Source organism: Varanus komodoensis, unplaced genomic scaffold (assembly GCF_004798865.1).
Source record: "Varanus komodoensis strain SLA01 unplaced genomic scaffold, ASM479886v1 scaffold25, whole genome shotgun sequence".
Classification (NCBI taxonomy): domain Eukaryota; kingdom Metazoa; phylum Chordata; class Lepidosauria; order Squamata; family Varanidae; genus Varanus; species Varanus komodoensis.
In genome coordinates this window covers 13,055,828-13,076,583 of record NW_025335661.1, presented here as the reverse complement: position 1 = coordinate 13,076,583, position 20,756 = coordinate 13,055,828, and the positions used below count along the sequence as shown (strand labels likewise).

General features: G+C 42.9%; 2 protein-coding genes across 3 annotated transcripts in view; both read left to right on the top strand.

Annotated features, from left to right (window-relative positions):
- Positions 1 to 1,245: 1,245 nt before the first annotated feature.
- On the top strand, positions 1,246 to 8,561 carry COMMD2 (COMM domain containing 2). Of its 2 annotated transcripts, XM_044432940.1 has the most exons (5): positions 1,246 to 1,350; positions 3,917 to 3,994; positions 5,226 to 5,308; positions 5,866 to 6,039; positions 7,651 to 8,561. In XM_044432940.1, exons 1-5 carry the CDS (start codon positions 1,284 to 1,286, stop codon positions 7,846 to 7,848), a joined length of 600 nt encoding a protein of 199 aa, XP_044288875.1. In that variant the 5' UTR covers positions 1,246 to 1,283; the 3' UTR covers positions 7,849 to 8,561. The 2 variants fall into 2 exon arrangements, with proteins under 2 accessions (XP_044288875.1, XP_044288876.1); XM_044432941.1 differs by lacking the exon at positions 1,246 to 1,350 and having other exon boundaries at positions 3,935 to 3,994; positions 5,201 to 5,308.
- Positions 8,562 to 16,141: 7,580 nt separating this feature from the next.
- WWTR1 (WW domain containing transcription regulator 1) overlaps positions 16,142 to 20,756 on the top strand; it is a 91,464-nt gene continuing 86,849 nt past the window's right edge. The window contains exon 1 of the mRNA XM_044432722.1: positions 16,142 to 17,667. Coding sequence (XP_044288657.1) covers positions 17,243 to 17,667 — 425 coding nt within the window. The 5' untranslated portion in view covers positions 16,142 to 17,242. The remainder of the gene's footprint in view (positions 17,668 to 20,756) is intronic.

The following is a 20,756-nucleotide window of genomic DNA, read 5'->3' as shown; positions in this document are numbered from 1 at the left end:
CTGTTATTAAAAATAAATACACAGCCCCAAAAGGCAGCCCAAACAGCCATATATTTATATCACACACCTAAAGGCCACCAGTTCAAAGGTAGAACATTTATTTAATCCTCTATCAACTATGCTATTGCAACTGGCCATTTAGCCTTTCAACGATGTAACTGTAGTTTTTAACTGTCAAAGGGGCATAGAAATACCCCAGCCCCTTTAATGAAGTGTTAGACAACACCAGTTTTACCTTAGATATGCCCATGCAGGATCCTGCACTCTCTACATGCACTGAGACAGCTTCTTCTTTATCATTACTATTTGATATCTCTGAATATACTCAACTCCTGATTTTAAAAACCGTTTGAAGAGTGCCATGAAAGGGATCTCTTCCAGCAGGGATGGACAGGCTTTCAGCCGGCAGGATCTATTTGGTTGTGTATTAGAGCCCTGAGATTCACCACCCAGAAACTGCTGCGAAGCAGAATCAAGGAATTCTGCGCCCAAAAATCTGAGAACCGATTGGAGCTCACAGTCCTGTCACACAAAAACCCACTCCTGGCTACCCTCGAATTGTAATAATCCACTATGCACCCCAGGCATATGTGCCCTCAGCCATATTTCCAGGACAGCGGTTTGAATACCCTTATATCATACACTGCTTGCAAGCATTACTGTGGAGCTCAACACATAAAGGGATGGGAAAAGAACCCACACAAGGCAGCCCCTGTATAGCTCTTTCGGCCAGGCAACAGGGCATCTGCTTTCAGAAAAAACTGAAGCAGAAAGGTTCAAACGAGTGGCAACAGGAGGTGCAGCACATGTGGGCGAGAGGCCAGCGAATGCAGAGGGGTCCGATGTGAGAAAGATCATTCGGGTCCTTGTACCTTTATTTCAGCGAGTCCCTGGAGAGCGGGGAGGTGGGCAGATGGCCTCCCGGAGACTCAGAGCCCCAGGCCTCGTGGGCCTTGCCTCCACCTTCTGCCCACCCTGCCGCTGCGAAAGCGCCCTAATCCTCGGGTGGGTTCATCGCGGCCTCCCACACGGCGACGCCGCGGACCCGCAACTCGTTCGGAGAAGCCCCAGAGACCGAGCGCCGCTAGAGAGCGAGCGAACTAGGCCCGGCAGTCCCACGCCAAGCGCCTCGTCTTCCGGGGGGAACGGTTCGGCGCGGGAACGTTCGGCGCGGGAGCGGCTTCTCCTCCGGGGCATTTGTGGCCGAACACCGCTCGACCGAGGTTCCGCCGGCTGCGTCGCGTCGTTTCTGGTCGACGGGGGCGGGGCGTGGAGGCAGGAAGATGCTGCTGGTGCTGTCGGAGGAGCATAAGGAGCACCTGGGCTTCCTTCCCCAGGTGGAAAGCTCAGGTACGAGCGACTGGCCTCGCTCATGGTGTCTCTCGCCCGAGGCGGGCCTGTGGAGGGAGCTTCAGCTGGCTCCGGGGCACGGCCCCTTCACACCGACGTCGTTGCTTGCCGCCCTCCGAGAGGGGATCACGGGGAGTGCCTCGAGCGTTACGCATACCTTGCTGCCCCCCGGGTCTTGTCTGGCCCTTATTACAGCGCAATCCTAACGCATGCTTTCTCGAAAGTAAGCCCCGCTGTTTTCAGTAAGGCTTCCTTTCCTCAGTGTTGCACACAGACTAGGTCGGAGCTGAACCACTGAAAACAATGGTCTACTGGGTCAGCTAAATAACCTAGCGTGCTTAGGATTGCAATCTACCAGCGCAATCCTATGCATGTCTCTGTTACTACATTTATATCCTGAGGTTCCCCCCCCCTTTCAGGGAACTCAGAATGGCTTAGAGGGCCATCCTATGTTCCCAATTTTTCTTCATAACAACCCTGTGAAGTATGTTATGCTGAGAGTCAGTGACTACACTGAACTAAATCCCATTTGTTTATTAATAATACTTATACTGAAATTTCCAAATCACATTGAGTTTTGTAGGATTTGCTTCCAGGTAAACATGTGCAGGATTGGAACATAATCATATCAACACTTAAGTGACCTGCAATGTAGAACAGGAGAAGCAACAGAAGCTTTTGTTTTGGTTTTTTGCTTCCCTACTCTTCTCAGCCTGCATTTTCATGAGACTTTATCCTGGGCTTTCCATTCTCTCCCTTCCCTGCAACCTCCTGCTTTCTTTAACTCCTCTCCAAGGTCTCTTTCCTGCCCCCAGAGAGCAGGTGGCATGGATATTTCCATACAGGTTGTATGGAAGTGGGGGATTAGAATTCCAATTCTCAGCTCAAATTTCAGAATACTATCTCCAGCCTCAGAGCTCGGAATCTGAACTAACCTGTGGATGCCCAGGCAATGTCATTTTGCAGGCAAGAATGTTTATGCCAAATTGATTCAATTTGTCCATTAGTTTCTCACAGTCCCATTATTAATAGACAGCACTAGTTTCTTAGTGAAATTGTTGTTCAATGTGATGTGGATTGTGGCCTGCCTAAGGCCAGACCGCCCTTGCTTTTGCAGCTCCTCTCCCCACCCCCTCACAGTTTCCCTGCTACAGATTGAGTTCATTAGTGTCCACTTGTGCCTGTGTGTTAATGCTGAATGTGAGAGCAGTATTGAGGAAACATGGAGGTGTAGGTCATTAGCAACCACATGTCTCCAGCAGTTTTGTGTAGTACCAATATAATGAAAATCTCTGTGATTCTGCTCTGGTTCATTTAACATACATTAATTTCTGGTTACCAGAAAACAGAACAGTAAAAATAATTTTCTCAATCCTTTTATTCACCTTTGAGATATGTGGGGAGTCTTAACACTTTCATCTTTTAGTAACTGAATACAGATCCAGCATTCTGGATTAATTCAAAAGGAGTACAAGACTGCAGACTGTATACAATATTTGAGAATGCTTTTCCCTGCTGCTTTGATTTTTCTGATTTTTTGAAAGGGAATGTTTTAATTTTCTGGAAAAAGGAATATAGCATCAATTTTAAACACATGCCCAATTTGTAAATATAACACAATTTTCTTCAGCTTATTTTGAGGTTTGCAACCTCTCCTCCTCTTTTAAGCCCCTAAAATTTCAAGGATTGTTATAATATTATAGTGTTCTTAGCTTTCTGATAGTCAGCTGGTAGAATTTTCCTACCAGAAATTCAGGAATGAAAAGTGTACACATTGCTGAAACTTTTAAAATTAGTATGAAATACCAAGCTTCACAGCAAATACCAATTAAATGTTATTCTGTTACCCTATCATGTTTTGCTGGTCCTTCTGATTTTCATCACTGTGACCTGGCTCACACATAATTAAAAACTGATCGTTGAATTGTGAATAGTCATTATCTGCAAACTCAGAACTAAGATTTATTAACCACAAAGAGATGGCTTGTTCTTGGGTTGTGAACTGTGGCTTATTTAAACTATGGCTGCTGTTATGAACAAACCCACAATCACCGAGTTGTTAATAGATTGTTCTGTCAGGCTATAGAGGTACTGAGTAAGAGCTGTCAAAAAAAAATCAAGCCTCTTTACATGCCAAAGCTTCAGTGTTGCAAAGTCAGTTGGAATAAAAGGAGGGACTAGGTGAAAGATTGGGGAGATAAACAACCCCAGGGATTGGAAAACAAACAATGGTTCATTCAGTTATCAGCCAAATTATAGGATTAGCATTACAACACAAAATTCACAACCCAACAAAAAACTTATGTATTTTTTTTTCTTATGGTGTTCATGGTAAAAAACCAGTTATTAAATCATAATGCAGGGTTCACACACAGAGACAATTCATGATTTAACAGCAAGCTGTAATCTGGGTTGCCATTACATGTGAACCGGACCATTGATTTGCAATCTATAGTGGACTTAGATATGCTTTATTATATTGGATTATTTCCAAGAGAGTTTGTTTTCTGTTACTAAATCATAATGTATTCACCAGGATCTGAAAATTATTCTTTTCTTTCCCCAGTTGTCAGTGAATTTGGTCGTATTGCTATGGAGTTTTTAAGGAAAGGCACAAATCCAAAAATCTATGAAGGCGCAGCAAGTAAGAAGACAATGACTGAAGGGCAATATTTCTTGGGAGCTTATAGCAGAAAGAGGAATGATCATATCAGCTGAATAATATGCTGCTGTAAGCATAGGCCTAGTTCAGATATAATTGTAATGTTTCAATAAACCATGGTTTATTGAACTAGGAATGAGATTTGTCTGTAGAACCAAAGTAGTTTCATATCCTAATGTGAAAACATGGGTTAAACCACAGTTTCCTGGGTTGAATAGCATGAAAGATTGCGTTTTAACAAACTAGGATACCAGTGCCAAAAGTTAGGGTTAGTAGAAAGGAGGAAAGGGAGGCTGTCAGAGGACAGCTCTTGCACAAGGTTAATTCTCAGCCTGAGAAACATAGTTCATCTGAATGAATAGGGTGTACTGCAGCCTTGCAATCAGCCCCTCCCCCAAATAAACAATTACTAGCCTGCAAAGATTATTACTAGAGTTGGAGGAGGGACAAAGACCTCCATTCTTATGCTGAGTATATGGAGGGATCTGGCTTCCTCCAACAGCCTGCTTGGTTTTTACACTGGATGCAGAGGAGTAATAAGCACTTCATCCCACCTCAGCCAGCCTGCTCATTTGTTTGCATGCATGTACTGGTTACCTATGGCTGCCTGATGAATGCTTAAATACAAGGTTGGCTATTGTTCTAATGTGTTCTCTCTCTCATAGATATCAAAACAAATTTTTCTTTGGAGCAAATGCAGTCTTGTAACTCATGAAAAGGACAGAGGTGGTTTAGATAGTTAATAGTTTTAATACGTGACTGCTTCAGAAGCAAAGGAAACTTTTCAAAGGCAAAACAAAACTGGATTAGGTTTGTGATCCTAAAATATTTCTAATTAATGAAGGGCAAGTTTCTCCTCTTAGCCTCTATTAATTAGTTCAAGTCAGCAACACAGCTGAAATAAACTCTTATGCAGTTGTCAAGCTGCTCCACTTGAGTCAGCTCAGTTGAAATAAACCAAGGATTCTAAGTTGGCAGTCCATGACTTCAGAAAAAGCACATGACCCAGTGCTGGCACTGTATCCCAACAGAATGAAGATGAGGAACAGTATTATATACTATTGCTTTCTGTCTGAGAGCTACTACTTCCTACTAAGTGGGCTTAGGTTTGTAAGCTGAGCCACTTTTCATTAGATATTAGCTTATGTATCACAATGGATTGGTCCTAAATAACAAATCTGTTTGTAGTATCTTTTTGGTTTTTCTTTTCCAGGAAAACTCAATGTTAGTAGTGAAACAATTCAGCATGGAGTTGAAGGATTAACATATCTTCTCACTGAGAGCTCAAAACTCCTGGTAAGTGTAACTCACAATACTCCAGATAATGAGATAACCCTTGAGACTTCTTTCTTTTAAAAGTTTAAAAAATGTGGTGTTTCAGATGGGAGCTTTTGGAATTTGGTTAAGAACAGTTTCCTTCAGTGGAACAGGAGATATTGATTCCCTCTCACCCTGCATGCCCCCAAAATCTACTCCAGAGGACTGTGGGACCCTCTGGAGCAGATTTTGAGGGGCTGGAAGGGTGAGGAAACAAGGAAAAATTCCTCTTGCATGAGTAGACTTTCACATGTTACTGTATTTCATTCAGAAAAACTAGCACAAAATCCTGTTCTGGTGCATCTGTCATGTAGAGTTATTTTAGTTTTTAAAACCAATGCTTTCTCCTTTGACTTTAATAGCAAATACACATGTTAACTTAAGTGCTGTGAAAAGTACCACCTTGTGATTTCTACAGATCAAGTATATTGGACTGTAGGATGTGTGATCTTAAAGCAATTACTACATAGTTTTGGAGCTAATAAAACAATAGGCTCAATCAAGAACTCAAGTTATTCTTGCTGTTACTCTTTTAGATATCTGAGATAGATTTCCAAGACTCTGTACTTGTACTAGGATTCTCCGAAGAATTGAATAGTTTATTACTTCAGCTGTATCTCGACAACAGGAAGGAGATTAGAAGTATTCTGAGTGAATTAGCACCAAAACTTCCTAGTTATCACAGTCTTGAATGGAGATTAGATGTGCAGGTAAGGGTGCAAATCTTTAGTTGATGTTCACATATTTGTTTTAGTTTTTGCAACACATAAATTGTCAAACTAATTATAAAGTGTTTTTAATTATAAGGAGCTGTAGTATTATTCTTTCTTTGTTTTGCATATGATTATTCACAATAGGATACTAGAAAGTGCTCAGTGAAGTTACTAATAATTTGCCAGTAAAGTTCAGCTTACTTAAGCTTCTGTGGACTTTGAAGCAGTAGTTTCATATTAAAGGAATCCTCTTATAAATTGCCCACCTCTGTATAAGTACTAGCTCAGCCAATACACCAATAGTCCATTTTGTTGCAGACAGATGTATTAACATTTTATTCAAATTATAATTTTTATGTTGCTGAAAGTTAAAATGAATCAGAACATTTAGTAAGCTGTTGAAATATAGTTTATTAAATTCAGAAAGAAACAAGGTTGTCTTTAACAACTTCAATGAAAGGTAAAATATGCAAGTGATAATAGATATCAGCAACTGAGCATGTACTCTATGCATGTTTAAACAGAAAATGATCTTACATTCTGGCTGGGTAAGTTTGGGAGTTGTAGGACTTGTTTCTATCTAGATGTACCTAGGACTGTGCCCTAAATTGTCTGGCAGGATAAATCACATATGAATGTGCATATCTACAGATACATGGATGTGCACCCACACACACACACACTGTTATCTTGAATGGGAAAAATATTGAGAGTCACAGCTTCCAAAGACTCAGGAAAGTTCATAGCTTCAATTTTTTTTTTCAAGAAACAGGTATAATTTACCACAAATGGGCTCTTTGCCTCTGTGTTCTTTGTACATTTTTCCTTCTACTTTCTGTAGTAGGCCACCATTATTATGGTGCTAATTTTGAAGCTACGGCTGGCCAGCCAGATGAAGGAAGAACCTTCCTTCCTTCCTTCCTGTATCACAGAGAGACTATTTGCAGCCTTCCCTGGGCTGAATGTACTGATAGGCCAACAATTAACAAATTATTATTGTTTCATTGTATTTATATCCTGCCTTTTTTCCTCTTGTGAGGAACCCAAGGCAGACTATGTAATGGTTCTTCACTCCATCTTCTCCTCAAAACAGCCCTGAGAAGTAGGCTAGGCTAAGAGTCTATGACTGGTCCAAAGTCACGGAGTGAGCTTCATGGCTGAGCAGGGACTAGGAACTAGATCTCCCAGGTCCCCAGAGCCACACTCTGCTTCCACACTACCTCTCAAACATATCAAATGGCAATAGTCTGTTTTTGTATCATTCTTTCTCATCTATTTTCTTTTTGCCATACCAAAATAGGCCCACCAAAGGGCATTTGCAGTTAATTAGTCAAACCTCAAAGTATAGCACCAAATATCTGGAAATTAAAATATATACCTGCAAAAAAGTACACTTGATTGGTAGTTTTGGTTTCCAAAAGCATTTTAACATGATTGTTTAATCTTTATATCTTATTGTTTGCTTCTTTGGAATTTGTTTAGATGTGCAGTGGTATATAAATATTAAGAGATGAAACAAATAGCGTTCTTTAACTACTGTTACATTATAAATGCAATGTTGCTATTTTTATAGCATTATTACTTTTTCCTACCTCACCATTTGTATAGCTTGCCAGCAGAAGTCTGAGACAACAAATTAAACCAGCTGTGATTCTGAAACTCCACCTTAACCAGAATGGAAATCAAACTACCAAAATATTACAAACTGACCCTGCTACATTGCTCCACCTGATTCAGCAACTCGAACAAGCTCTGGGAGAAATGAAAACAAATCACTGCAGACGAATAGTGCGCAACATCAAATAGTATTCTCTCAGTAAACGTATGGAATTATGAAAAACAATGTCAGAAAACAGAACATATGGACCAGTCAAAACACTTTCCTGGGGCAGAGTCATGAGACATTGTTTACAGGCTGAATTCCATTGGTGCTAAAATACTGCCAGATGGAAGGTAGAATTGTCAAATGCTAAGAAAGCATTAATTTGATCATGCAAGCTTTTCTGATCTTATGTACAACTGTCTTTTGCATAAAATAAAGCACTAATTATTGGTATGGTGACCAAACATTTATTTCCTATCTTTTTTCTGATATGTAAGAGTAAAGGAACACATGCAATACTATTTCTTCTGTCCCATTTCTTTCAATTACTATGTTAGTGTTGGTCAAGCTGCTATCAGAAATGTAGAAAAAAATCATCTCTAACTGTCCACTAATAATTACTGTATAAGAGGCAGCAGCAGCTTATCACAAAAATGGTTGTGTTAAAGTAAATAATAATTCTTGGCTCCCTAAAGATGGTACTTTCTATGTGTGAGTTGTCTTGAATCAGTGCCCTTGGATAGCTTACTGTTTACCAGCTCCCCATTTGAATACTGCTGTTACAGTGGCAGAAACTACTAGTTTTGTATGGTACAGATTAATTACTTGTAGAGTTGCATAGGCAAGAGAGTTTGATCTGCGTATATATAGAAGAAAATATGTGAATCAAGGAAGTTAATAAAATCATAGAAAACCATAGCTGTATGTGACATATTTTGGTGTAAAGCAGGTAGTTGCATGAATGGTATGTATATGTTAGCAGTAGAGAATGTTTGGCTTTGTTTTTGAACTTCCTTCCCCATTATCCCTAGCCATTATAGCCAGTGGTAAAGGATGATGGGGGTTGCAGTCCAACATCTGAAGGTAACATATTTAGCATGCAATCCTAATGTCATGTGCTCACCAACTCTGAAATGTCTGAGACACCGAAATTCTGCTGGGATGAACCTGCCAGAGCAGTGGCGGAAGCAGTCTTTGCCTCCTGTTAGGCAAAAGCACTTTAGAGGGGGAGGAAAGGAGGTATAAGAAATCATATCCTCTCCAATCTCCTCCTTTTCCCACCTTCAAGAATGTTTCTTTTCCTCTCTCCAAGGTCAGTTTTCTAACCTTGTAGAGGCAGCTAGTACAATTCTGTCCACATCAGGTACCAGGGATTGAATCTCCAACTCTCCCCTTCCAAATTGAAGTGCTGTGTCCAATTTCAAAAGGGGAATAAGAGTCTTCCTATGGTCCCTGGAGCAGTCACCCAAGGACTGTATTCTTAGCAAAGTATTCTCCAGCTAGCTTAGCTAGTTTCAATCTGATACACACATTTACAAGGTCCTAGGTTTTGTCTCCAACATCTCCAGCTGTGAGTAAAATACATTCAAACTCCCCCGAAGTTGCCCCTTTGGTTAGTTTGGGGACTGTAACATAGGAAGAACAATCTAAGCCTTTTCAAGAGTTTGATTTTAATACAAAGCATAGCTAAAATTACACCACGGGAAAAATTACAGGATTGGTGGTGTTCCTTTAGCGGCTCTGTAACAGCTAGTGCAAGCAACAATTCATCTAATGAAGCCAAAATGAGTTGTTCAATGGCTTGCAGTGGTACTTATGAGTGTAATAAAAGTTACTGGGTTTGACACTTGTGCAAGAATGAAAATGGGATTTCTTCAAGCTGCAAAAGCTAGCAGAATGACATTACGAGATATATTCCAGATTGGTTAAATTAGATAACCAAGCTTATGTCTGTTTACTTGGAAGTAAATTCTACTGGGTTCAATGGGGCTTATTCCCTAGAGAGTGTATTCCTAGAATTACAGCTTGATGAGGTGCAGTTGTGGGGTATGAATTGAGTTTAATTTCTGAGCTGAATATATAAAATCTAAGAATATTAACATATAAATATTTAGCTGGATAAAAGAACTCTATTTCTTAGTGAATTCACTATCTCTTTCTCTACAGCCAGCCACATGTATATATCAATAGATGTATAATGTGATATTTATTATGTCAGGCCTCTTCCTGCAGCTAGGACTCAAAGGGCATAGGAAGAAGTAATTTAATAGTGCCTCAAGTACAGAGGGGCATTTCTCCACAAATGAATAACTTAGATCACCTAACAAATTTTTTTAAAAAGTTTTGGTTAGATGCTGGCCCATTACTTTAAAAAGGTAGAACAGCTTTTAAACTGATCCCTGAGGAAAACTTGACAGCATCTGATTGGGTTAAATTATCCTTAGTGGATGAAGGGGTGGGGGGAGTTTCTGATTGCCCAACTCTAGGAAGGAAGAAAAGCCATGAGCATATGGTGAGACAAGATGATCAGATGGAGAGAACTAAATGCCAAAACATAAGTTGCATGTTTCTGGAAAAGGACACTGTGTTTAAGTGGTTCTGTGAAAATCCAAGAAGCCTCAAGTCCATACTAGGAGATTTGGAGTGCCTGGTTTTAAAGGTGTACTTTAAAAGGTTTTTAAGTACACCTTTAAAGGTATTAAAGGTGTACTTTTAAGGTTTTAAAACTGGACTTTATGAAAACCTGGTGGAATGAAGAAAACCAATGGATACAGTCAACTCTAGGTATTAACTGGCGGAAGAATGGAAGAGTGTACTGGAAGATTCGTTGCACTCTATTTTAATGTGGGCATAGTGTCCAGCAGGCTTGATTATCTAAAGTGTGCAGACTCCTCAACAGAAGCACTGTAGGTAACAATACCTGGCATCAGTACTAATTTAGTAATAGGAACATGCTATTGTCTTCCAGGTCAAAATTCTCAAGAGTGATCATCAGATGAAGAATAAGATCAGGGAAGCTTCAAACAGAGACACTAGTGTTATCATGGGTAATTTCAACTACCCACACATTGACTGGATATATATATATATGCTCCAGTTTTTTCAGATAAAAATTTCTTGATGTCCTAAATGACTGTGCCTTGGAACAGCTGATCATGGAACTGTCAGGACAAAATGAGCAAAAGCAATATTGCTGCCGAAAGCCTGACAGGTTAAGAACAGCTTTAGACTTAAGATGGGATTCTTGATCACATCAAAAGTCCATGTTGCAAGTCTTGGTGTCCACCTACACTTTAGATAAGCTAATGTATGCCTGTCCCACTTTGCTTGCTTGCTAGTTGCAAAGTCGAGTCCAACACATGGCGACCCCATGGACAACATTCCTCCAGGCCTTCCTATCCACCATCCCCTGGAGTCCACTTAAGCTCTCACCAACTGCTTCAGTGAATCCATCTATCCACCTCATCCTCTGCTGTCCCCTTCTTTTGCCGTCTATTGTTCCCAGCATTAGGCTCTTCTCCAGGGAGTCCTTCCTTCTCATTAGGTGGCCAAAGTATTTTTGTTTCATCTTCAGTATCTGACCTTCTGAAGAGCAGTCAGGGTTGATCTCCTCTAGGACTGACCGGTTTGATCACCTTGTGGTCCAAGGGACTCGCAGGAGTCTCCTCCAGCACCACAATTCAAAGGCCTCAATCCTTTGGGGTTCAGCCTTCCTTATGGTCCAGCTTTCACAGCCATACATTGCAACTGGGAAAACCATAGCCTTGTCTATAAGAACGTTATCTAAACTGTCCCACTTTAGATATGCTAATGTATACCTTTGCTGAGAGTTCTTCCTTTTGGGTTGTTTGCCTTAATCCATTCAATCCTTTCTGTTATACTTTCATGTGCCTCTAGCAAACTGCCTATCTGGTTGCCTACCTAATCCTCCACCCTCCCCTAAACTCTGTATGTATTCTTTTGATTGTACACCCCTAGCCTCCTCTCTCTGGTTTTTCTTGTCAGAACTAATTAGAGGGGAGACAATCTTGGATTTGGGGACTGCAGGACTGCAGGTGGCACAGTGGTTTAAAAAACTGCTGTGCTGCTAGGCTGGTTGATCAAAAGGTCACCAGTTCGAATCTGCACAATGGGATGAGTTCTGTCCCAGCTCCTGCCAACCTTGCAGTTCAAAAGCATGCAAATGCAAGTAGATAAAAAGGTACCACTTTGGTGGGCAGGTAACAGCAGGGCCACATGACCATGGAAACTGTGGACAAACACTGGCTCCCTCGGCTAGGAAACGGAGATGAGCACTGCCCCCTAGAGTCAGTCATGACTGGATGTAACGTCGAGGGGAAACCTTTACCTTTAACTTGACCTTTAATCTTGGATTTAATGCTAGGTGCGGTTGCCCAGGACATAGTATGGGATGTAACTGTTGCTGAACCAATTGGAAACAGTGACCACAATGCTAACAGATTTAATATGTAGTTAGATGAAAGTTTGCTAAAGAGATCCAACACATTTGTGTTTGACTTCAAAACAGGAAACTTCTCTAAAATGAGGGAATGGTAAAAAAAAAAAAGAATGTTACAGGGGAGAGTCAAGAGGATTAATGCTTCCCTTCAAATTGCTTGGAGACTACTCAAAAACACAATAAAAAGGCACAGATGGTACGCTTATAACAAGTCAGGAAATGTAGCAAGAAGTCCAAGAGGTCACCAGCATGGTTAACAAGTACAGCCATGGAAACTATTAGAGAGCTTCCTTCAAAAATTGGAAATGTTGCCTAGGTAAGGAAAACAAAAAGGAGCCCAAGCTTGCCTCAAGGGGGATGCAAGCAGACAATAAAAGAAACAAAAAAAAAACCCCCAAAAAACTTTGAGGTGCATATCACTAACCATACCAAGACCAACACTACAAAATTATTTAAATATATCAGAAGAAAGAAAAATCAATTGGAGAGGCAGTTGAATCATTGGATGAATTGGATAATGGAATTAAGTGAGCATGAAAGGAAGATAAAGAGATTGTGGAGAAACTGAATGCTTTTCAAAAAATACGGCTTAAGATGAGGATATAGAACAGATACCTGTTCCTGAATTTAGGTATTCAGGATTGAGGGTTTGTGGAATTAAGGTAGTAACAAAGGATGACATTCTCAATCTTGACAAAGTTAATAAATCACCAGGCCCAGATGATATCCATCCTAAAGTTCTTCAAGAGCTCAAATATGAAATTATTGACATTATTATTATTGAAAATATATACTATGCTCATCAGAACAGCTTTTGTATCAGGGATCTGGAGAATGGCCAATGTAACACCAATTTTCAAAAAGGGATCCAAGGGAGATCAGGGATTCCACCAGGCTGGGAGAATGGGCATCAAAATGGCAAATGCATTCTTTATCGTTGGTCTTGATGTTAGTGATATTGTCCTCCAACTGTTTCCTTGCTTCTCTGATTGTTTCCTTGTACCTCTCCTTTGTGCAAGCTTGTGGTCCCTTCTATTCTTTCCATTTGGCAAGACTTCCATTTCTTGAAGGAAGCTTATTTTTCTCCCTGATGACTTCCCTGACCTTGCTTGTTAACCATGTTGATACTTTCTGGATTTTGTGCTGCCTTTCTTCACTTGTGGTATGCATATTACCTGTGCCTCTGATATAGTATTTTGGAGTAATCCCCAAGTACTTCAAAGTTAATTTATCTCTTTGTTTCCCCTCTTCAGTTTCTGCTTAACCAGCTCCCTTAATTTTGAGAAGCTTCCTCTTCTGAAGTCAAAATACAACTATGTTCAAGCTCTTTGGTAGTCTTCAACCTAAATGTATATTAAATCATCAGATTTAATGATGATTAGCATGGTCACTAATGGCTGAACAATATCTACATATTCATGTATGATGTCTTGGTCAGCTCCACCCAGGACTAAATCTAGGATTGCATCTACTCTGGTTAGTTCCACTACCAGCTGCTCCAGGCCACAGTTGTTTAGGACATCAAAAAAATCAACCTCTCTGTCAGAACTGGAATATACATTCATCCAGTTGATGTGTGGGTGGTCGAGGTCTCCCATTATTGCAGTAGTGGCTTTGCTGGAGGCCTCCCCGATTTCATTTCCCACCTCAAAATCTCCCCGAGCATTCTGGTCTGGAGGACAATAGCAAACCCCCATTACTAAGTTTGTCTTGGAGCCAGGAATTTTTACTCATAGAGCAAATGAGTCTTCACACTTTGGATTTTCATGCCTGCTGGATTCTATGCCCACTTCAGCACAGAGGGCGTTATTTGCCCTATCCTGCCCTTTCTATCAGTTTATATCAAGAAATGGCCACATCCCATTGGCTATCTCCATTCCACCAGGTTTCTGGAATGTCCACTATATCTAGATTCTCCTTTTGCACCAGGCACTTCAGCTCTCCCATTTTGGCTACAAGGCTTCTAGTGTTTGCATAGAAACACCTAGGCACAATGTCCCCCTCCTTCTGCATGCACCTGTTATTCCGGCACTTGGTCCTCTCTAACTTATCCTGGATTTGTCATGACCTCCTTGCCAATATCCTCTCTGCTGTGCTTGGGCAATCTGGAACTTCCTCCCCTTCATCCTCTAAGGAGGAGTTGACCCAAACTGGATGCTTCCCGGCTCCTGTCAGCTTTACCCAGGGTTCAGTCTAAATGCTGCATCACTGCCTTTTTAATGTTATGCTCTAGCAGTCTAGTTCCATTCTGATTCAAGTTTAGCCCATCAGGTCCTGAACAGGTCCACTTTCACAAAGTGTTTCCCAGAGTCTAACAAAACCAAAACCCTCCTCTTTACACCACTCCTCATCTATGCATTGGAATGTCTCAGCTGTGTCTGTCTGCTGCCCCTACACATGAAACCAGGATCATTTCAGAGAAAGCCACCTTGGCTTTTAACCCAGCAGCCTACACTTGGCTTCTAAGAATCTCTGACTACAGTTGCCTACATTGGTGGTACCAATATGGACCAAGTCCACTGGCTCCACCCCTGCACTGTCTGGACAGCACATGATACCAGCAACCTTGGCTCCAAGCAGGCAACTCACCATGTGATTCTGGAATCTATTGCAAGCCCAGCTGTCTGGATTAATGATGGAGTCTCCTACCAAAAGAAGCTCCCCACCATACAGTAGCCCGACCTCAGAATGGGAGGAAGTGTGTTTACTTTCCAGAGGACAGGTCTCTTGGAGGGAATTGTTTCTCTGACAATTGTCATTCTTTTCCTCAGAATGACACTTCCTTTACCGAGTCTTTCTTTCTCTATGGTCATGCAAGAGCTGCTGCACAAGCACTGGGGCCACTTTCTTATGCAGTGGTGCCTTGTTCTTCCCCTGAATGCCCCCCACCTGGTATCTGCTGTGAAGGCAGCCTTTCCTCTTTGGAGCCGTGACTAGCACAGGTAAAAAAGTGGCTGGCTGAAAGGGCAAGGGGAGGGCTTTTTGAAGATAGAGGCCACACTGCTACCTGGGAAGGCTTTTAAGAGGTCGCAGTGGGAACTCAGACTTGTGTGAACAATAGATGCTGGCTGGCTGACCATAGGGCACTGTCTTTTATTGGTTAAAGTGTGTTAGGGCACAAGCCTATGCATGCATGCATGCACGCACACAAAAACTCCTGTGACTACTAGGATTCTCAGCATTCTACTAAAGAGATTACACCTTTAGCAGGTTAATTTAACTGACTAAAGGCACGATCCTATGCAGGTTTAGATTTAAAAAAGACTTCCCAGTCAGCAAGGTGACCATAGTTTTGCAATAGTGAGGACAAGAACATACTTATTGGCCAGTTTCCATTAACCCGATGCTTTCCAGCTGTTGCAGACTTCAACTTCTATCAGCCCAGGCCAGCATGGCCAATGGTCAGGAATACTGAGATCTCCTCCAAAACATCTGGAGAGCAACAAATTGGGAAAGGATAGACTAAACCCACCCAAGTCAGGTCTCCTCCTCTCATTGGCCAAGCTCCTGTGGGAATTTATATAGTAACTAATAGATCTGAGATTATGTATACTGAAAAGAAGGGGTGGTGATTTCCCAATCCCGATAACGAGGCATCTTCTTTCGCTCCCTTCCCTCACTGCCCTGTAGCACCCAGTGTACTTAAATACTTTTGCATTTGAAAGCCCCACTCTGAACCGCTAATAAATACTCGTTAAGTGGCCGATGAAGTCGGGACATGGCTTTAGGGGAGTATTTGCATGGGCACGTTCGGCTTGCCTGATAAAGGAGTCCCCACCCACTGAAACTGCAATCAGGAGAGAATATGGGATTTCTGCTGTAGGTTTCCATATTAGGGAGAGCCCCGAAGGGGGTGGTCAGAGGAAGTGGTGGTACGCTTGCTTTTTGCCTGATTTGTTAGTCATAACTGCTGGATTTCCGCCGAGATTCCCGTAAAACTCCTTAAACCCAGCCCCTGGAAGCTCTGCTTGCCTAGCTGAGAGGGGAAAAAAATCTAGCAGAGTCCGGCTCTTCAGTGAGCCGTGGGAGGAGAACGAAGAGCGCGTGGGTGTACCATGTAATCGGGCTGGTCCCAGACGCTGAGCTCATGAATAATGTAGCTGCCAAAACTTTCTGCACCGCCCAAACTCTGAGAGTTTGGGGTAACTTTGTTTGGGATACTCCGAGAGCCGCCACCATTGCCAGCACTGCGGTGGAAAGTACGCAGCGCTTCAAGATCAAGATAATGGGTATGTAAAGAGGAGGGGGGAACCCTCTCTCGCCCTCTCCCTTTCAAGCATCGCGTCTTGGTCCATCCTGTAAGAAAGGCTGACAGATCAAAAGCTTAGGAGCTTGGCCTCCTTCTGTGCAAGCGCCAGGGGAGGGAGGAAGCGTAGGTCAGGCCTGGAACGGAACGCTGCCGGACCTCCTGGAAGCTCCAGCGTTCTAAATCAGAACGTTCACCGGACTTTCAACGTTCGAAGTCGGAACGTTCACCTTCTCCCACCCTGCACGGCCGCCGCCGCCGCCCATCTCTCTCCCTACCCGGATACTTAATTCGAGTCTCAGGCCCCATTGGAATTCGGGGCAGCGAGACTGAGCTCTCCCTCCCGTGACAGCCGCGACTGCAGATCGTTCCTTTCGTCCTTTAAAGGAGCTGCTTGCTTAGGGTGAGTTGTAGCAAACTTTTGGAAGCTGTTGTAGGGGAAGAGAGAGAAAAGTTGCATAACTTTCCTTCGGGGCCTGAGTTAGACGTGCTTCATCTGTTCTTGGAGATCCAGTCGAGATAAAGATTCAGTTTTGGGAGGGAGGGGACAGCTGCCTTGGATTTTGCCGCTAAAGCCGCCGGGGCCTTTGGGGAAAAGGAAAAAAACCGCAAAACAAACGAGCTTACTACGGTTCCGAAAAATTTTGCTTGGGAACTACTTCGAAGAGTTTGTTTTTAGTTGCCCCGTCTCGGAGGAGGGCTGCCTTGTCTTTTATGACTCTTACTCAATAATTGTTTTGGGGGAGGGCGGTTGGAAGTCCGCAAGACACTTTTTAGAGGGTGAAATCCTGGCCTGCCTACTTTAATTCGCTCTTGATTCGTTACTCCCTTCCCACTTCCCGGCTCTGCGAGGGCTTCTTGCAAGGAAGTTTTTGCGGCGCGAGGTGCGACAATGAACCCTGCTTCCGTCCCTCCCCCGCCGGGGCAGCAAGTGATCCATGTCACCCAGGATCTGGACACCGATCTTGAGGCCCTCTTCAACTCTGTCATGAACCCCAAGCCCAGCTCGTGGAGGAAAAAGATCCTGCCCGAATCCTTCTTTAAGGAGCCCGACTCGGGCTCTCACTCCCGGCAGTCCAGCACCGACTCGGGCAGCCACCCGCCGAGGCTCAGCAATGCCGCCGTCGGGGTCCACCACGTCCGCTCGCACTCGTCTCCCGCATCCCTGCAGCTGGGCGCCGGGGCCGGAGCTACCCCGAGCCCGGCTCAGCAGCACGCCCACCTTCGCCAGCAATCCTACGACGTGACGGACGAGCTGCCGCTACCTCCGGGCTGGGAGATGGCGCTCACGCACACGGGCCAGAGATACTTCCTCAAGTAAGTGTGCGGAGCCGAAAGGCGAGGAGGGGGCCGAGGAGGGGTCATGTGCTTGTGGGAAACCATGGGGGCGCCCCGTGGGCTGTGAGCCGACTCAACGGCAGGCCTGGCTGGCATTGACGTTTCTCAGCGCCCGGCTGAGAAACTGCCTTGTTTGCAGGTCATGGCCTCGAACCTGGAAGCAAGCCCTCCCCTCCCTGTCAGCAGGCGGGGACTACTCAGGCTTGTTTCACACGGGACAAAACTGTCCTGGGGCGAAAGGTTCTTTCCCCCTCTCGCAAGGAAGGTAGGAAGAAGATCCCGCGTGTCGTTCAGCGCTGTTAGAGCTAGGTGCGTTCGCTGAGAATACAGAGAATAAAAAACGCGTGTGAATGCTTTTGTCACATGTAACAAACTCCGGGATTGATTCAAGAAGTTTCCTGTGTAGAACTTTTGGCTTATGTGAAGTGACCTCCTACGTGGTTTTCCTCCCTTAAGAACATTTTATCATTTGCTTATGACCTGTAGATTCTGCCTTTCTTTTAAGAAACTTAAGATGCTCTGTGCATTTCTGCCACGTCCAATTTTATCCAAACAGTAACCCTGTGAAGTGGGTAGGGCAAAGGACCAACCCCAAGTCAGCCAGCCAGGGAGTTTTGTGGCTGGGTAGGGATATGAATATGGATCTTCCCAGCTCTAGTTTTATCACGACACCACAGTGGTTTTCTGGAGCATTGTTGCAATGGTGGCATCGTGCCAGCAGGTACACCACAGCTGAACTGAAGTACTGCCAGTGTGAAGGCTTGGAAACCCATCCAAGGGGATTCTCCAATGATTCTTGGTTCTTATAGGATAGGAATACGATTGATACCACTACTAAAGAAAGCAGTTTAAAATGAACCAGAAATCTAAGATGTTCATTAACAGAAACAATTTACAAAAGTGAATAAAATGCAACTTTTTCAATAACAGTTTCAGGTTGCTTAAATATTTTTAAATTAAATATTCCTAAGTGAAGCCTTTCCTAGCTCAAGAACATTTCAGTTGCCTTTCTATTAGTCCTGACTTACTTAAGCTCCTCCCTATAAACAGGACCAGGTTTAGGAAGTTTCCTAAAATTCCTTACAAACAGCCACTGATGTTCTACGAGTCTTCCAATGCCTCCAGTTCTTCCTGCTGCTTCTGTCTTCTGAAGGTCTTTCAGGATACACCATTTGCTCAAAGTATGCCAGCTGCTTCTGCCTTCTGAAGTGGTCTTTCAAGGACCACTTGTTGAAGTCCCTCTGGTTAGACATAAAAAAAGGAGTTGAAACTGTTATGCATAGCTTGGCTTGCTCATGACATTAGTTGTGTTTGGTTATTACATCTAAAAGTATAGTTTATTCAGACAATTGCTTTTTAATTTTTAACTATAATAATGCCATGAGCAAACTAAGTTCTAGGAATATGAACCGTTTGAGATAAAGGTAGGTTCTAAATATGTCTTGTGAAAGGAACTAGAGAGCAGAAGTTACCCCATGAGTCACTGTATGGTGGGAAAATGAATGGAAGGGGCTTCACAAAGCTATGTGTATGAGTGGAAAAACCAGAATTTATAAAATGGACATTCTGTATTGACTTTGAGGCTTATAGCAGCCAGACGGTGGTTTATGTATTCGGATAAATATGGAATGAACCTGTTTACACAAAGCATCAGTACACTGTGTTGAGGTAAATGAGACTACAGGGCATTTGGACAAGACAGGAAAGGGACTTAACATGAATGGAGCATGTTGCTTAAAAGAATTTTCTATGACTGCATTCATATTTTATCCTGGTTGTGATGCCTTTCTGTTGCCAGTTGAATGGCTGATGGCCCCAGGAATAGAGAGTATGTGTTGATTCCCAGATGGAGACACTCCAGCAGCACAACACCTATACTTCTAGAGGTCTTCTGAAAGCTCCCAGTGCAGATGCTGCTGCTGTTAGAGTACAAGCAGTGGTACACAATTCCACAGCAGAATTGCCCCCTCCACCCAATGGTAAATTAGGGCTTGTGTGACTTAAGCTAGTGCTAAAGCCCTAGTCTAAAGCCTGCAAAGTTGTTAAACTGGTAAAAGACAGAGTAAGGCAATGAATACATCTGGACACAAGGGAGATGGCTTGTTAATGCAGGAAACATCTGGTTACTCTTAGCAGGCCAAAAAATAGGGATGCCCATTTCATGGTTGTTAATTTTTTCCCTTAAAAAGAAAAATGGATGGTTAGTGAGCAAATGAGACAGAACCGTGGAACAAGGAGCTTGTAGGGGGAAAGGAGGGAGGGTTGTCATCTTGGGCAGTTGAAAGGCAAGTTGTGAGTGTAGCTCTTTGTTTCTTTTGCATCTCATCTTTCTGCCAAAGAATGGTGCTTAAAAGAGCTACCTCTGAATTTAAGAGTAATCTTAACTAAAGCATAGTGTAAAAACAACTGTATTTTTGCTTTTATGCTATATGTGACATAGTGGTTTGAATGTTGGGCTGAAACTTTGGAGATCCTGAGTGTGTGTTCTTGATTGGCCATGAAGTTCACTTTCAGCCAAATATACACTGCAGGGTTGTTGTAAGGATAAAATGGAGAAGACCCCTTTAAGCTACTCTGGGTTCTTTGCAAATGGAAGAAAGATTTCATATACATGAGGTGGAATGATGATGACCACCACCACCATTATTTAAAACACAAATCAGAAGAAATAAGCAATGCCAACCTATGGAAAAACAAACCCCTTCAGCAGGCTGACCAGCCTGTATGTCAAAGGGCTGCCTGTCTTTGCCTATTGCTGTGTTTCTCAGAGGCTAACTCTGAAACAGGAGGGGTAGATGGACTTTGCAGGCTTAAGCTGAGAACTGCACCAGATTGCTTTCACAGATGGACATGGAGGATGGGTGTGATTGAAGCAAGATTCTGCCAAACCACTGCAAATAGCATGTAAGTTGAGGAGTCCAACTTAACTGGTGGAGGCCTCATTATAGGGAGGTCAGCTACCTCTCCAGAGAAGAATCTTTCTGTGGGCTAAGCACAACTATCTCTCAGACCTCCATTTGCCTCTGCTCAGCTTAAAGATACTTCTGTTCCTGTACCCTGCAGCCCTT